This window comes from Chrysemys picta, chromosome 8 (genome assembly GCF_011386835.1).
Source record: "Chrysemys picta bellii isolate R12L10 chromosome 8, ASM1138683v2, whole genome shotgun sequence".
Classification (NCBI taxonomy): Eukaryota; Metazoa; Chordata; order Testudines; family Emydidae; genus Chrysemys; species Chrysemys picta.
Genome location: NC_088798.1, coordinates 59,568,135 through 59,586,893, shown reverse-complemented (window position 1 = coordinate 59,586,893; position 18,759 = coordinate 59,568,135). Strand labels below are relative to the sequence as shown.

The 18,759-nt window shown below is 42.4% G+C and overlaps 1 protein-coding gene across 10 annotated transcripts in view; it reads right to left on the bottom strand.

Moving 5' to 3' along the window:
• The window catches only part of COP1 (COP1 E3 ubiquitin ligase), a 236,435-nt gene that overhangs the window by 196,289 nt on the left and 21,387 nt on the right, over positions 1 to 18,759 (bottom strand). The window contains exons 1-4 of one of the 10 annotated variants that reach the window (XM_065554553.1): positions 18,583 to 18,641; positions 6,239 to 6,298; positions 4,444 to 4,541; positions 2,200 to 2,276 (exon numbers count right to left, since the gene is read on the bottom strand). In XM_065554553.1, the coding sequence (XP_065410625.1) occupies positions 2,200 to 2,276; positions 4,444 to 4,541; positions 6,239 to 6,298; positions 18,583 to 18,626 (279 nt within the window). In that variant the 5' untranslated portion in view covers positions 18,627 to 18,641. Of the gene's footprint in view, positions 1 to 2,199; positions 2,277 to 4,443; positions 4,542 to 6,238; positions 6,299 to 16,046; positions 16,134 to 17,537; positions 18,012 to 18,582; positions 18,642 to 18,759 lie in introns of those variants that run through there. The other 9 variants (XM_065554549.1, XM_042851236.2, XM_065554550.1 and 6 more) reach the window with 9 other exon arrangements.

Genomic DNA, 18,759 nt, shown 5'->3' with positions numbered 1-18,759 from the left:
ATTCCTAAGGGAAAATAAGAGGAGAGAGATTCTGACTAAATGCACCCCTGTATTCATAACATACACAGTGTAATAAACTTTGTACAAAATATGCTTTGTGAGGTCATTTGAAAAATAACTCATTGGCCAATATCATTGTGAAATGTATGTAGTAACATTATATGTAAAGTTAAGAATTCCCCCTGCATGATGTCGGTAGCACATGTTCAATTGAGACAGCCCTGACTAGGCAGGAGGGATTAAATAAGTCTGTCCTAAACAAAGAAATAAGTGTTTACCTCAATTAACACTGATTTAGTAAACAGGGTCCCTAAAACAGCAAGAAGGAGGCAAGGCAAATCTACATAGCTCAGTGGTTTGAGCATTGGCCTGCTAAACCCAGGGTTGTGAGTTCAATCCTTGCGGGGGCCACTTGGGGATCAGGGGCAAAATCAGTAGTTGGTCCTGCTCGTGAAGGCAGGGGGCTGGACTCGATGACCTTTCAAGGTCCCTTCCAGTTCTAGGAGATGGGATGGGATACATTTCAGCATACACAGGGAAGAAGAGCAACCATGGGGCCACCTTCACCCCCAGACTCCACATCACATTCTTTATGGTTTAAATAAATTTTGCTTTGGGGGTAATCCTCAGAAGAATCCACTACAAAGGGTGACTGGATTACAGCAATGAGGGGCAAAAACACATCTCTCCCTCTCCTTTTTTTCCCCCACCTAATACAACAAAGGAACCAGCCTTTTGACTTGGGAAGGGGAGGGGGGAAGGAACATCCTGACTTGAGAATTTGATCAGCAGTGTTACTGGGAACATGTGGTAAGGATTTTACCTTGAATCAAGTTTAGTTTGTTAAGTTTAGTTACTAGAAAGAGTATTATCTTTATTTCTCTTGTAGCCATTTCTGACTTTAATGCCTTACACTTGTACTCACTTAATCTCTTCGTAGTTAAATACTTCCCTTCCCCCCCCCCCCCCCCCAAATTAAAATTAATCCAGTATTGTGTTTAAATTGAACTGTTTGTTACTTTAACTGGAGTTACCCAATCTGTTGCATACTGACCTTTTTATCTTGAAAGTTGAACTTACAAATGTAGAATTATGTAAAAAAAACTGCATTCAAAAACAAAACAATGTAAAACTTTAGAGCCTACATGCCCACTCAGTCCTACTTCTTGTTCAGCCAAACACTCAAACAAGTTTGTTTACATTTATGGGAGATAATGCTTCCCGCTTCTTGTTTACATCACCTGAAAATGAGAACAGGCGTTTGCATGGCACTGTTATAGCCGGCATGACAAGATATTTACATGCCAGATGTCCCTTCATGCTTCAACCACCATTCCAGAGGACATGCTTCCATGCTAATGACAGGTTCTGCTCGATAACAATCCAAAGCAGTGCGGACTGACATGTTCATTTTCATCGTCCGAGTAAGATGCGACCCACAAAAGGTTGATTTTCTTTTTTGGTGATTCGGGTTCTGTAGTTTCTGCATTGGACTGTTGCTCTTTTAAGACTTCTGAAAACATGCTCCCCACCTGAGCAATTAGCTGAACAAGAAAGGACTGAGTGGACATGTAGGCTCTAAAGTTTCACATTGTTATATAACTGCACTCAAAAACAAAACAAAAAATCTGCATTTGTAAGTTGCACTCTCACGATAAAGAGATTGTACTACAGTACTTGTATGAGGTGAACTGAAAAATACTATTTCTTTTGTTTTATCATTTTTACAGTGCAAATATTCATAATAAAAAATATAAAGTGAGCACCATACACTTTGTATTCTGTGTTGTAAACTGAAATCAAATATTTGAAAATGTACAAAAGCATCCAAACTATTTAATATATTTCAATTGGTATTCTATTGTTTAACAGTGTGATTAAAACTGATTAATTTTTTTTTAGTTAAATCGTGTGAGTTAACTGCGATTAATCAACAGCCCTACTATTAAGTATGTCTGATGACATCTAAAGTAGGACAACTGCTTGCTTCTACATTCATGATGGAAGGCAGAGAAGGAAGGAACAGCCAGAATGAACATGGCTGCTGTGATCCAAAGCTACTGATATAGGTTTATTCCCCTTAAAGTAAACTCTTCCCTTCACATAAATAGTGAGATTTGTCCTGCATTAACCTAGGCTATGCAGCAATTCCCATCCAAGACCATTAATAAAACCAAAGTAAGAAGAGTTGAAACATACGGTGCTACTCACTGAATGGTCCAGTTTGAATCGCTTTTCCTCAAATCTTTGCTTCTGTTTGAGGATGAGCTCATTCACTAACAATCAGAAAGAAAACACCATGTTAAGGCAAGAGATGGGTGGGTAACTTAACGAACATTAAAAAAAAAAAAACTCTGCTTGAAGACTGTTTTACCTACTAAGTGTTAATTGTAACAACAAGATTAACCTAATTGAAAGATTAGAGAAAAATATTTTTTTCAGATTACTGGGAACATTTGACAATGTTATCTACAAGCAGTTTCACTGATTCGCCCTACCTACTCACTTTCTCTCTTTTGTCTTTCCTACAGCAACATGGGAGAGACTTTTCCTTAAAAACACAAACACAACAGGACCAGGAGTAAGGGGCAGGTGTAGTTCCCAAAACTTCTTTAGTTCATCTTTCTAAATTACTATGATCATTTAATTAGACTAATTGTTTCAGCTCTGGGTAAAGTACAATCAGAAAAGAGTGAAAGAGATGAAGTGGTAACTGATTCACTGCAGATTAGCAAATAGCATCAAACAGGCCAAAAAAATTTTAAAAGCCCCCAAACAACAACTAGCTTCTAACACATTCTTTAAATATTTAAATCAATATGTGAAACAAAATTATACCAAAAAATAGTCTCCCCCTACTCACTCTTTGACTAACAACCCCTGTTCCCCATACACCCAACAAGCCCGTTTCTTTCGAGCTCCTTTAAAATCCTCAAAAAGCTTTATTAAAGAAAAGTTTATATATCAGAGTAGTTCACTCTCTCACTTTAATGGCCAAAAAAATATTTCCACATTTCAGTCTGTAATTGTAACAAAGGAAGTTTGTGCATGCACAGGAGCACTTTCTAAATAGGAATGTTTCTTTCCACATTCTTAGAGGGGGGAGAATCTCAGAAATACGATTTATATAGGTGCACAGCTGCATAAATATTGGAGAGTCAATGTGAATCAGGAAGATAAAGTCTGAATGAAACATCAAGGCATGAAAAAATAGAACAGAAGATTTTAAATAATCTCAAACACCCAATTGCAATTGTATTTTTCTGAAAGAATTCAGTGGAGCTCCATGGGGGTCACAGGGGTTCACCCTCTAAATATAACCTGCAGAACAAAGGCCTTACAGCTTGTCTACATGAGGAAATTAGTGTGCAGTAAGTTTGGGTGTGAATTTAAATTGCACTAGCTACCCTGCACTAACTCACCATGTGGACATATTTACTGTGCACTAATATAGCCCTCAGCCAGTTTAACTTAATGCACTTCCAAAGTGCATTAACCTAATGTGCTCAAAGGCACTCAGTGCATGGTAAGAGTGTCCGCACAGGGAGATAGTGCAGAGTAACTAGCATGTGCTAGCCACTGCAGGATTTGTTTCCTGTGTAAACAAGCCCTTATATAGGGTATTCCATTCAGATCCAAATGCACTTGCCTCTCTTTTGTAAAGTTTTGTAACTATAGTTTCCTTCTTTACTCCCGACACAGACTAGTTCCATGATTAAGAATGCCCAGTCCATCATTCTAGGTTCCAACCCTTACTGAGGAAGGGAAGGAATTGTCCTTTATTTTTTAAAATAATACATTTTGGATTAGAGATCATTGCTTTTGAAAAGTTTTCATGTCACTGTGACCTCTCATTTGTTATTTTACTTAAGATTAAAATATCAGCTCAACCCACAAAACTACTAAAGTTTACGTATTTCTCAATATTTCCTAGTCCAACTTTCTTCCTTCCCTTGCCTCAATCTTTCAACTTTTATTCATTAGGATAGAAATACATGGGAAAATTAAGATATACATGCCATATGGTGCCTCATGGCACATGCAACCCAAGTCTAAACCCCAAGTAAAATTGTATCACACACAGTCTAGTATCTTACGACTGCACCTTGTAAATACCTTATAGTCTAAAATATGGTGTAAGAGGTAGAGTAAAATCAGTTCATAAAGATTTAATCTATGGTCTTCATTTTGCTTCTTATAGAAGACCAATAACAATGGGCCAGATCCTCCCCTAATGTAAATGGGCATCGCTCCATTGACGTCAGGGGTGCTATGTCAATTTACACCACCTGCCCCACCCCACCGGATATAGTCACAAGCATGAGGGCTGATGAGTAGATTTTGTACCTAGAATTGTAAGTTTACAGGACAATTTTGCAAGGCTGTCTTTACTCTTATCCTGAGACAGTGTTTCTAGTTCAAACAATTAAGCCTAAGACTCACCTAAAAAGTTGGGGTAAAGATGGTCTATGTTATCAACCACATAGTTACATTTGGGGCATCTGTTGTTATCTTCCAGACTCTGATGAATACATTTATAGCTATTCAAGGAAAGAAAGAAAGAAAACAAGTTAGAGGCCATGAGGAAAAAGGCACAATGAAACTGTAGTACAGATAACTGCAGAAAAATAATATCAGCACTTGATGAGGTGCTCCATACGCCCTGTTAGATAACAACTGTAAATGGAGCACAAAGCTATATCTAGAAAGGAATGATATCAGAATGTTCCAATATTAACTAGTAATGTCCTAAAGCAAAAGGGCAATTTAAAGCTTCATATCCAAAACTTGGATAGGCCACAATCATGTTTCTGCCTTGGGTTAAGGAAGCGTCACTCAGCATATACATCAGGTTGAAGGACAGTATGTAATACACTAAGTGTCTTTGCCCACCAGGAGACCCATATCTTACATCTGAAGTCAATAAATGCTCTGGCAGCTTTTACCACTTTTGTAAGCCCGGTACATGATAGCAGTGTCTGGAGTCTGTATAAAGTAACTTTGCCAGAATTGTAAAAAAACTTAGTAAACGGCATTATCCCTAGACTAAAGGATTGTCTGGCACCCACAGTAACTTTAAATGAAACACAGACAAAGCATCTTTGGTCTCAGTTTCTCCCACTTCCTTCCAGCAGAGTGGATTAATAAATGTCACGCCATAAGGGGCTTTCTGCTTCACTACTAGGAAACCCAGGGACACACTAATCAGACAGTGCACCTTGCTGTCAAGGACAATCATCCATCTCTGTAACATTACTATTTTAGTATCTCACTCCTCAGATCAACGACTGGAACAATGGACTGATATTATTGGATTGGTGCTGTATCATGGACACTTTAAAGGACTTGCAACAAGCACAACATGCTGCATATGGCACGTAGTTGTAGAAGTCAGCAGCTACTTCTCCTGGAAGCATAATACTGCAGGGGAGAAGTATATTCCACACTACAAAACTTAATCTGTAGGATGAGTGTAGTGTTAAATGTTACTAAAAGATCAGTTGATGTACCAAAAGAATGATAAAACTCACAAGAGTTTTTGATTCTAACTTTATGTAAAATGCAAATGTGATATTAAGCTTTATCCTTCAAGCTGATCTCTAACTATCAGATCATTAAGGAGGATTAATGCGGTGGGCAAATTATAACACATCTGCCTTCTGCAGGATTCTTCTGCCCTCCTCTGAAGCACCTAGCCCTACCCACTGCAGGAGACAGGTTACTAGTTACTGCAGTCGACAGATGTTGAGTATGATCCAATATGGCAATTCCTAGTAAAACTTTGCAAAAAACAGATATTTGAAGACAAGGGAAGGGGGGTGCCCTGGTTTCAAGAGTGACAAGTAAATTCTCCCCTCAAAAAGGAGTTTGTTAACAAAATCACATCCTCGACAATTTTTAAAACTTTACTAAATAGAAAGTTGACAGTCAATATTTTATCTATAAGTACAATATACTATAAACAATATACAAGTGCTTTAAGTTACAAGTGATGTGGTAGCACAAATATTTTTCACTCTGGCCACTTAGCCTTAGCCCTCTGACTAGTAGGTCTCAATTTTTAATCCTATTTTTACCCATTAATTCAGTCACAATCAACATGGGTTAAGCAGGAAAACAAAATGATGAAGAAACAACATTAAGTTCCAAGTGTCAGTGCAAATCAATCTCTAACCACACTATAATGAAAGTATTTACAGGATGATCAACGGACATTTTGCTTAACATAAAATCTTACCAGAAACTGTGTCCACATTTCGTCATGTATGCTTCTTCAATCATATCAAAACAGATGGGGCTACAAGTAAAAATAAAATGGTGCCTTTTTAAGTGTAAGAAAAGCAAACAAGAAAAAAAATAGTTAAAAAGTTCAATGCAGCCATCCAATCATTAAGAGGGAATATTTTCTGTTTGTAAAAGGGATTAAAAAAAGACAGCAACAGCACCATGGCAATTTAAAGATCAAATGGACACTCAGTTATTCTGTGAACACTGAAAGATGTTGTGAAACCTACGATTTACTACAATTAGAAACCAGGACAATGTCTGATCACAGAGCTTTCAGCAATTACAAACAACCTCAGACACAATTACAGAACCTTTATAACAAGCCATTTAAAAAAAGAGAAAGAACCTCCTGACAAGCAATGCTAAGTCTTAAACAACAGTTTCAAAGTCAAAAACCTGATTCTTTTTACACTGCTCAGTTACTGCACAAGACTGTCATGAGGATGAATCCAAAATTGTACGACAGGAGAACATGGATGACAAAAACAAAAAAAGAAGGGAAGCTCTAGTTTTGCTAAAACTCTAAACTGACAGCAGGACATGTCAAAAATAATTTGATATTAACAGAGGGGTAAGAATTAGACTTTGGAATAATCAGCACAGAGATGGGACTGCAAGCATGAGACAGGGACAAAAAGGAATAAAAGCAGAAAGAAGCTGCTGATGGAATCTTGCATGGCATTAGCAGAGAGTAGGAAGAGGTGAAATAACCACTGAAGACCAGTCAACCATGGAATTGTGAAAGCCCAAAGGGAAAAGAAATTAAGGAAAATGGAATAGTTGAGGGTGTTAAAAGCACTGGACAGGTCAAAGAGATGGGGATGGAATTAAGGCTTTTGGATTTACGCAGAAAGAGGACATTAGTGTTTTAGATAGTGCAGTCTCAGCAGAGCAGAAAGGGTTAAAACAGACTGTAAAGGATTAAGAACATAAGAACGGCCATACTGGGTCAGACCAAAGGTCCATCCAGACCAGTATCCTATCTTCTGACAGTGGCCAATGCCATGTGCCCCAGGAGGAATGAACAGAACACGTAATCATCAAGTGATCCATCCCCCATCATCCATTCCCAGCTTCTGGCAAACAGAGGCTAGGGACACCATCCCTGCCCACTCTGGCTAATAACCAATCATGGACCTATCCTCCATGAATTTATCTAGTTCTTTTTTGAACCCTCTTATAGTCTTGGCCTTTACAACATCCTCTGGCAAGGAGTTCCACAGGTTGACTGTGCGTTGTGTAAAAAGATACTTCCTTTTGTTTGTTTTAAACCTGCTGCCTATTAATTTCATTTGGTGACCCCCAGTTCTTGTGTTATGAAAAGGAGTAAATAACATTTCCTTATTTACTTTCTCCACACCAGTCATGATTTTATAGACCGCTATCATATCCCCCTTAGTCGTCTCTTTTCCAATCTGAAAAGTCCCAATCTTATTAATCTCTCCTCACACAGCTGCCGTTCCAGACCCCTAATCATTTTTGTTGCCTTTTTCTGAAACTTTTCCAAGTCCAATATATCTTTTTTGAGATGGGGCGACCACATCTGCACGCAGTATTCAAGATGTGGGTGTACCATGGATTTATATAGAGGCTATTACTTTTTGAGTCTTTGGCTAGCTTCAAATTCTTTTTTGGCCTTCCTAATTATATTTTTACACTTCATTTGCCAGAGTTTATGCTTTCTATTTTCTTCACTAGAATTTAACTTCCACTTTTTAAAGGATATCTTTTTGCCTGCTTCTTTTACTTTGTTGCTTAGCCACAGTGGCTCTTTTTTGGTTCTCTTATTATGTTTTTTAATTTGGGGTATACATTTAAGTTGAGCCTCTATTATGGTGTCTAAAAAGTTTCCATGCAGCTTACAAGGATTTCACTTTTGGCACTGTACCTTTTAATTTCTGTTTAAGTGACCACCTCATTTTTGTGTAGTTCCCCTTCTGGAATTAAACGCTACAGTGTTGGGCCGCTGTGTTGTTTTCCCTGCCACCGGGATGTTAAATTTAATTATATTATGGTCACTATTACCAAGCGGTCCAGTTATATTAATCTCTTGGACCAGATCCTGTGCTCCATTTAGGATTGAATCAAGAATTGCCTCTCCTTATGGGTACCAGGACTAGCTGCTCCAAGAAGCAGTAATTTAGGGTGTCAAGAAACTATCTCTGCATCCCTTTCTGAGGTGACATGTACCAGGTCAACATGGGGATAGCTGAAGTCCCCCATTATTAATGAGTTTTTTATTTTAGCAGCCTCTCTAATCTCCCTGAGTATTTCATAGTCACTATCACCATCCTGTTCAGGTGGTCTGTAATGTATCCCTACTGCTATATTCTTATTATTAAAGCATGAAATTATTATCCATAGAGATTCTATGGTACAGTTTGCTTCAATTAAGATTTTCACTTCATTTCTTTTTATGCTCTTTTTCCACATATAGTGCCACTCCCCTGCCAGCATGACCTGTTCTGTCCTTCCGATATATTTTGTACCCTGGTATTACTGTGTCCCATTAATTATCCTCATTCCTATTATAGCCTATTATACCAATATCCTTATTTAATACAAGGCACTCTAGTTCACCCATCTTATTATTTAGACTTCTAGCATTGGTAAATAAGCATTTTAAAACCTTGTAACTTTTTAACTGCCTGCCATTACATGATGTAATTGAATGGGACTTTTCTTCATTTGACTGTATTTTATCTTCCATCCTCTCTTCCTTATTAGGACATAGGGGAGGATATATAAATGGAGATTCCCTAAGGGAGGATCTATAAATCACCATCAAAAAGTTGATGGTGAGAAAGTGAAGATTGTGAGAATCAATGGCACTCTCCATGAGCATGAAGAGAAGGAGAAAGATGGAGCAATAGTGGGGAGACAAAAGGAAGTGAGGAAAGTCTTGGGCTTCTAGAGTACGAGAGGCAGTGGTATGTTTGAAAGCAGTTTGAAGGGGCCAGATGAGAGTGGAATTAAGAAGAAAGTAATCCCCATCTCAGATTATCACCCAACAGAAAAGACAAGCAATAGAATACACAAATTTTAAGATTCTGAATGGTTGTCTAGCAAGATGCAGCATGTAGGAAGACTACAACAATTTTGTATCTAATGCATGTGTCAACTAATATCAAATTTCAAGGTTAACAGTTAAATGAATACACTTTAAGGAACCTTTACAAATAAGTATCACTCAAAAGGCTGCAAAATATGCTAGTCTCCAGCCAGTAAGTCTCTAACAAGGGTGTGCTCCCTTCACAAGCATCCTCCCATGGTTTGCCAACAAAGCAAAATCTTTGCATGTCAAAGATACCTATCCTGTTGCAGAAAAATGTATTTGGGGGGTGGGGACCCAGTCTCAGACAGAAACAAGTAGGGTTTGACACAACAGATTCTTTCTTCACCCCACTCTCTCCAATTCAGCATGGTGTAAATGGGTAATTTCCCACACGTTGATCCCCACTTTCCACCATCCATTCAAGAGGAGTAGTGGGATCTTCTCCCAGTCTTATCTCATCCATCCTGAAGCAGGAAGGAGGACAGTGCCTCCCAGTCCATCTCAAATTTCTTAAACCCACTGAAAATGGAAGCGGAAGTAACAGACTTCTCTGGGTCAATTATCCTCCCCAGATTGGACAAGTATTGCCCTGAAAACTAGATGGAATCTAAATATATAAACTACACTGGTTCTCAGTATTCTGCAACTGAATCATGTATTCAGAACAATTTAGTTTGAGGGCCATAACACTACACTTAAAAAACCCCAACAGCTTGGACCAAAACTACAGACTATCTAGCCCCTTCCTTAGCATGAGAACCACAAAAGAAATGAGAAAGTAGCATGGAGTATCCTTAATATGAAGTGGCAGGTTCATTTTGGGTTGCATATTGTTTTTGTTCATTTTGATTAGCATCCAACTTCAGAGCTGAAACCAATGTCTCGCAGCTAATAATCGTTTAATGTCAAGGCATTATTCATCTTAGAAGAATTATAAAAATAAAGTTAGCCAACAAGAATATATTAATAGTAGAAAGGGAGAGATTATTAAAGACTAAAAATTAAAAATAATAATCAAGGTTTTGAAATTATTTGAGGTTCCGAGACTCGTTGCTCCCCATGTTTGTTTAAATAAAATAATAAATAATAATAATAAAAACCTTCACTCATTCACTTTCTTCTTGATACCATGTTCCTTAGCATGGAAGTAGAGAGTGTCCATGGAATGTAATGTCCAAACAAGAGATTCTAAATACATGCATTTATAAAACCATTTCTACCATGAGAACAGAGTCACCTTCAGTATGCCCCTAATGTGCAGAGTTTGGAAAGTGCAGTGTCCAAGGTCTGTAACATGATACAGAGTTGAGCTAACTCAGAGTTTCCCTTAACATGCTAGCAATCCAAGATTGTGCTGTTCTCCAAATTATTCTTCTTCATACCAGTCTAATTGGATACATGGCAGAGCCAAAATAGTTGAGGAAAAGACCAGTCAGATCCTGCAAAACACACATATGACGTGACATATCATTCTTAACGGAGGCTGACATTTCCATTATTGAAAGACTGCTTGCCAGCAGAGCTCACTGTTTTATAAGCAGAAACTAGATTAGCACCTTTTAATACTTATCACAGTCACCATTGGCTTCCTGAAATGTAAGTGGGTATGCAAAAATATGTCTTAAACTAAGCTTAAAAATAGAACAGCAAAGTCCTAAATAGTATCTGTTTACCTAGCTGACCTTACAAATAAAGGCTAAAACTTCCTAATTCAATGACTTCAATGGGACCACCAGTATCACAAAGGCAAGAAACCAAAAGGCTCAGGAAACCACATGGATGTAGTAGAAAATGATTCCCTGCCTAAGACCATACAGAATCATGCAAAGCCTTGCTTTGAAGTTCTGGACAACTCAATGTTGGGAGCAGATCTCAACTGGACGACAAATGAAGGTTTTCATTTGTCATAGTACAGTACTTATTGAAACCTGGTTTCCCGTGTGCTTCAACAGTAGAAGGTTCATATCACAATAAATATATCTTCTTTTTCAGCTAGTGCACACACAGAACATTACAAATGTATTCTAAGACACACACCTTTTAAATACCTAACTCAGATGGAAGATATGTCCCTAAATTCCTTATATTGCTTTGAAAATTTCTTCTTCTAGACTGTTATACTGTACCTATCACCATGATATCCAACCCTTTATAAATCTTAAGTGTTCTATGCAAGTGGTGTACACACACACACACAGTTTTTCTGTCTCTTCCTATATAGCAACAGGTAGAATCCACTGCAGTTTCTCTAACTTGTCCTTCTATTCTTTTCTCTCATTTAATAGCAGAGCACGGCTTTTTATTTTTATTATATATATTGTGACAGACCCAAACTAGTGGGGTACAGGAGTCTGGTAGAGGGCAAATATACTGGTCACTGGATGAGTAGTTTTCTGTTCTCTGAGTGACCAGAGCAGGGGCTGCACTAGAGTAATCATGAACCTGCTAGAACCAGTTAAGGCAGGCAGGCTAATTAGGACACTTGGAGCCAATTAAGAAGCTGCTAGAATCAATTAAGGCAGGCTAATCAGGGCACCTGGGTTTTAAAAGGAGCTCACTTCAGTTTGTGGTGCGAGTAGGGTTACCATACGTCTGGATTTTCCCGGACATGTCCAGCTTTTTGGGCCTCAAATCCCCGTCCGGGGGGAAATCCCAAAAAGCCAGACATGTCCGGGAAAATAGGAAGGGAGGGCCCGGCAGTGCTCGGCCGGGGCTGGGGCCGGTGGTGCGGGACCGGGCCAGCGGCCGGCGCGGTGCCGGGCCAGGGCATGGAGCCAGGCCGGGGGTGCGGGCACTTGGCCGGGGGCCAGTGCCCCCGGGCCTGAGCCAAGCCGGGCGGGCGGGAGACGCCGGGGGCAGGGCCTCTTGGCCTGGGCCGGCCGGCTGCCGGGGCCAGAGCCTCTTGGCCAGGGGGGCCGGACTGGGCCGCGCTGCACCCCGCCCCCGCCCAAGCTTACCTGCTGCCACCCTGTTTCAGGCTTCCCGCGAACATTTGATTCGCGGGAAGCAGGGGAGGGGGAGGAGCAGGGGGCGGAGCGTTCAGGGGAGGGTTGGGGCAGGGCCAGGGCCCCATGGAGTGTCCTCCTTTTTAAAAATTAAAATATGGTAACCCTAGGTGCAAGTGTGAGGAGCTGGGAGCAAGAGGTGCAAGGAGCTGAGAGTGTGAGTGTGCTGCTGGAGGACTGAGGAGCACAAGCGTTATCAGACACCAGGAGGAAGGTCCTGTGGTGAGAATAAGGAAGGTGTTTGGAGGAGGCCATGGGGAAGTAGCCCAGGGAGTTGTAGCAGTCATGCAGCTGTTACAGGAGGCCCTATAGACAGCTGCAGTCCACAGGGCCCTGGGCTAGAACCCGGAGTAGAGGGCAGGCCCAGGTTCCCCCCAAACCTCCCAACTGACCTGGACTGTGGGTTCTTCCAGAGGGGAAGGTCTCTGGGCTGTTCCCCAACCCACATGGTGAATCTGAGGCAAGAAAATCCACCAATAAGTGCAGGACCCACCAAGATAGAGGAGGAACTTTGTCACACTATACACATACACACTTTTTTTTTTTTAATAGAGACAGACAGACATGAACGACTGTCTCTATGAGGCAACTAAGTCAAACAGAGGAGTCTTGCATTTTGTCCAAAACATGGTCATATTCTTAACCTCAGAGATTCTGACAAGAAGTTCTACAGACTGAATTGTGCTGGCTTCTGAAGCTCGTCTCCTACTTATACTAGTCTTACCCCAACTGTTGAGAGTTTCTTGTCGCCCAAGGGGATTGCCAACTCATGAAGTCATCGGTGCAGAAGGGAAGGTGGTATATGAGAAAGATTCTCAGTAAACTGGGACCAGGCAATGATCAAGACCAGGCCTTAGAACTTGATCCAGTCTTTGATGGGCAGACAGTGCAGTAATAGATGATGCAGTTCTGTCAATCTTTGTGTCAGCAAATGGGCTGTTTAGTTTTACACCAACTGTATAGTGTTTGTGGATGCATTCCCCAAATACAGCACATTACAAATTGAATTACTATGGACAGGTCTATGTCTGACATTAGGATTAACAGGTTTCTGAACACTCCTGTGGTTAGATGTTTGGCTGTGTGTGTGTGTTCCCTCTGTGTGCTGCCCCAGCCCTGCAGAGACAGCTGGCACGGCAGACCTTAAGCTCAATGAGCACAAGCTCTGTTAAGGGATGAAGGTACGCAGCCAGGTTTATTGTTGACAAAGCACAGTACTAATATCCCGCAGACTCTACTAGGCCACTAATACATGTATGCCTGTAACAATGTATCAGCTTCGTGAACGGCTTATATTTTCTTATCATTAGGAGGTTTATCATCCTGTAATCCTGACTTTTCAAATGAAAGGAAGACAATAAGCAAAGCAATGAGCTTCCAAAATTCAAGTCTGCAAACAAAACTCAGTGCATAAGCAATGCCCAAGTCTTGCTGTTTGTTCTCAGAGCTCAGAAACAAGTACTACTATGAAACATTACAGTCACTGAAGAAGCAACATGCTCTGCTCCAAAGCAGCAGCAGCACGACACCATTCTGGAAAGAGTTCTGTCCAGCATCCTGTTCAGAATTAATGTGGTGCCTAGAAAGGAGTACTAAAGAGTAAAGTGTGTCACAAGGTCAGGGGAGGAGATCCTCCATGATCAGAGACTTCCTCTTCCCATCAACTTCCCCATAGACAAGGAGAAAAAAGCCTGATAGAACTGTTATCCTGTATTTAAACACACTTTCTTCTCTGTGTTAATACAGGATGTAAACTCCTGATAGTACTGCGCTAGAGAATACTATTCACTAACACAAAAAGCTCATCCTGTATACAGTTTTCTCCACTTTGTATTCCCAGATATTGGCTGAAATGTACTACAACTTGTACACAAGAGATACTCCAACAATGTAATGTTTGCTAAATATTTCACAATCCAAACCAGCAACCTAGGCCAAACTTTGCATTGCAGCTTAGCAATCACACTGCTGAGTAAGCATTTTTAAAGTACTGCACAGAGGTTATGGGCATAAACACCACTAATATTAAGCATGATTTCTGCATGCACCTTTGCAAATCCCATTCACTCAAACCCATTTGTCTATTTCTCAGCTTCAGCCTGGTATCAACAGAAGCTACCACAGATCTTGCAGGTGTACCTTTTGTTACAACTCATGGTTCACATGCAGAGGGATTGCCAACTGTTCCCTGTAGCATATTGTCTTTTGGAAAGTATCTCTTTTTGAGTTTTTTCTTTATGGGAAATTTTTGCTTCTCAAACTGGCCATAATCAAAGATTTATTTAAATTGAAATGTACGGTTCTGAAATCACACACATTTGAGTTTTCTTACATTATACACAACTCCAAAGAGAGTCATCCAGTTTAGATTCTTACCTCTGTGTCACACAGATATAGCATTATCTCAGTGTTGTTACTGTAATTAATTGACAGGGCAACTATGTTTTGAGGATGACATTATTTCATAAATGTTAAAAAGGCTAGGGAAATACCTACTACCCACAGAAGTTCATGACAATAAGCCAAGTTCAACAAGCCAATAAGCCACTTTATTGTTGCATCCTTTGACCTCTCTTCCCTCTAACCTTCTTTCTCCCTGCTACATTTAGTGCTGTGCCATGCCTAAATTGATCATAAGTACTCTAGGTAGGGGATCATGTCCCCCAACCATCAACTCCTCAACAATGTCATCTCCCAACCATCTCCCCTCACTAAAATCCACCCCAACAGTGCTATCTTCCAACCAAACCATCCCACTTCTCACAAAAAGTGGCCAACACACCAGTTGAACCCACCCACCAACCTTCTCAATCCAAAGCCCCAATCCAACCACATCTCCTTAATCTTGATGTTGTTGAGTGTATGGAGGGGAGTGGGAGTTAACAGATGTGGATTCTACTCCATCTCCAGTTCTGCCACTAACACTGACACTCACTGAGCAAGTCACTCAACCTCTGTGACCCCTTCTCTCAAATTATAATTACCCCACTCGATAGCTTCAGTTCTCCATCTGTACAATAGCAATAATACTTCCTTTGTACCACCCTTTGCTTGTCTTATCTATTTAGCTAGCAAGACAATCGCCGCTCTGAGGAGCTTACAATGTGTATCTCCAGCATCCAGCACAATGGGGCCCCCTAAGCCTGATCGGAGCCTGTGTGCGCTACTATAGCACACATAGTAATAGATATCTTCCACCAAATCTTAAACCCAAATACCAACAGCTATACAGAGCAGTCTTGTAAACAGCCACCCCCAACAAAAATCATTAACAGTCCACCAGCCTGACTTCACTGAAGAGCCTAAACCTTCAACATACATCATCAATACATCACCATCACATTTACCACTCTAAAAATGGTGCATTACCACCCGCCCATATTGTCTAGTTATATTTCATTGCATTCATCCATCTGTTAATTAAAACTTTGCCTCTTGTAGCTGATTGAGACCAGCTGGAAAGTTTGGGGCCTATTAACGATAGGAATTGTTAATGCTTTCTTTTTTAAAGGCAGATTGCCATCAGTGACAGCAAGGCACTGCCTCAAGAAACCATTTTATTGTTAATGCTTAACCTGTTACTACAAATTAACCTAATTTTTTTGGAGAACTGCAGGTACACCTTTATCATCACTGTTCACATTTCCTACTGATCTGGTTTTAGGCACTGGTCTGATACATGTGCAATTGTTACTGACCTTCCAAGAAACAGACAAGTCCATGCTGATTTTGTTAGTTCTATCAGCATATTTCAATACCAGTGATCAAGAGATTGTTGACTCCTCTTCAGAATCTCATAGGAGTGGACAGGAGAACTCTTCAGTGGGTTCTTTCCTGTCCAAGAGATAGAGCCCTGCAAATCCATGCATATCCGTTTTATACCTGCAGGTGTGGATATCCACAGATCATTTTTACAGATCGCGAATACAAATTTTGTACCAGCACAGGGCTCTACCAAGAGGTGCTAAAGGATGACACAGTGATTACTCTTTCTCCTTAAAATCCATCTTGTATGTGCAATTATAAATGGCTCAACATAAGTAAGAAGAAAGCAATGCCAAATATGTAAGGGGAAGAATTTAGGCACTGGACAAGAGCTGTGAGCGCATTCTCTCTTGGAGATACATGACTGACCTTTGCCAATGTGTTTTACATTTTGTAGTGAAAAGGGCTCTATTACTCTTTCTGGATGCTTAGGTAGCAGTCATGGCATTTAGTTTTTCCAGCTAAAGTTTGTTGCAAACCATTCTTTCCTGATGCACCACAGTGATCTCTGCCATTGTAACTTAACAGTTCGCTATTGCAACATGCTGTACTTAAGCACCTTGAAACTTCAGCTAGGCAAAATGCTTGTCTCAAGTGCTGTGAGACAGTACTGCCACATACAACCAGTTCTTTGTGCGCTATACTGGTTACCAGTTTGTTAACCAGAAGACTGGACTGCACCTGTAAGTAATCTACAAACACACTAAGACCCATTCTTTCAGGGCTTATCTCTACAGCAAAAATGCACTGTATTAGAAAACATTAACTCACCCGATGTACAACACTAGCACTGAAGAGGATAATCATGTTTAAAGTCAAGTTATGGTTAAACACAGCCAGCTAACCATTTTAAAACACAACTATTCTTATAAAGCATTCAGTGTAAACATACTGCACACACTAACACACTGCTTTTTCCCACAGTAGGCTAGGTCTCTCCCCTAGTTCCCTATAACTTGAACTATGGTCAGCTGGGCACTTACTATGACCCGCCCAAGGCTGAATTTTTGAGTGCTAGGCACATTCCCAAAGGGAAACTTGTATCCCTGAAATCTGCTCCTGGCCACCACCTGCTAGGGCCCAAGTGTACTGAGCATCAGGTGAAAATGCCATGATTTGTTCGGTCAGGATTCATTAATTTGTGGTGTCAGTGAGATCTGCAGAGGCGGCATCTCGGAGAAGAAGAGAAAAGATCTTCTTCTGTAGGTGGATGCGGGTGAAAAGTCCTACCGAGTCTTGTTAGGCATACAAAGGGCAAGCAAGAGGCAAGAACGCCGCCCCCCCCGCTCCAACCAAACCCCAGCTGCCCAGAAAACCCCCTCAGCTTCCCCCAACGCCCGCACCATCACCAGCCCCTCCCCCCAGGACAGCCTAGGGAGCAGCGGGGAGGTGCGTGCTCCTGCCCCCGGCCCGGCCGCACTCACCACACGAAGTCGTTGCTCTTGTCCTCGTACGAGTTGAGGAGCCCGTTGCAGAGCGGGGTCAGCAGCGGCCTCTTCCTGCTCCCGCCGCCGCCGCCGCCGCCAGACGAGGAGCCGCCGCCGCCGCTCCCGCCGGGCCTAGCCGCCCCCGCCAGCCGGGAAAGCCCAGAGGCCGCAGCCCCGGAGCCCGAGACGGCGGCCGCCACCAGCACAGGCCGCGCGGGGCCCCCCAGGCCCGCGGACGAGGAGCAGGAGCCCGGCGCCGACGACGATGAAGCCGAAGTGACGGCGGAGGCCGCGGCACCCTGCCCGGCCGGGGGGTGCTGTTGCGGCGGCTGCCGGCTGCCTGACATGCCGAGGCCGGGCGGGGGAAGCCTTAGCGCATCCTGCGCGCAGCCGCCACCACCACGGCGAAACAATAAAGTTTTGTTCAAAGCAAGCACCGCCCACCCGCCGGAGCCGCGGCCGCGCGCGCAACTTTATCGGCACCCCCCAGCGGCGGCAACACAGGCCTACGGGGGAGCCGGCCTTGTTCAATCTTTATTGACAGGCCCACTGCGGGAGACAGCAGGCCGGGCGGGGCTGAAGGGGACGCTCCGCGGCCACCGCGCACGCGCGGTCTGCGGTGGAGAATGGGGTCCGCCGGCGGGGGTGGGGGAGAAGAGCGGCGCGTGCGCATCTCGCTGAGGGAGGGTGAAGGGAGGAGGAGGCGAGAGGGGTAGTTGCCAGTGGCCGGGGTTGGCTGAGGGGCTCTTTACCCTAGAGCTGGGCCAGCAGCTGCGGAAGGCAAAGGTACTGGCAGGCAGGGCTGGATCTAGGTTTTTGCCTCGCCAGCAAAAAAAACAAAACTAACCTCAGAGAGCGCAACTCCCGAAGCAAAAAAAAAAAAAAACCCTCCCGGAATGCCGCCCCTGGAATTGTGCCGCCCCAAGCATATGCTTGGTTTGCTGGTGCCTAGAGCCGGTCCTGCTGGCAGGCCCATGCCACCCAGCCCAGGAGGAACTTCCACAGGGCAAGGCCACGTGCAGGTGGCGGGGCCCTCACCAACCTTGGCAGTGTGTGGGGCGAGTCCTCTGGGACCCCAACCAGCATGGCTCCCCAGCTCCATCATCCATGTCCACCATCTCCCTCACACGGTCATGATGCAGGGCTAAATTGGAGTGGAGATGTGACCCCCTGCACCTGGTTGCAATGCCACTTCCTTAGATTTGGCCCAGCCACCCAT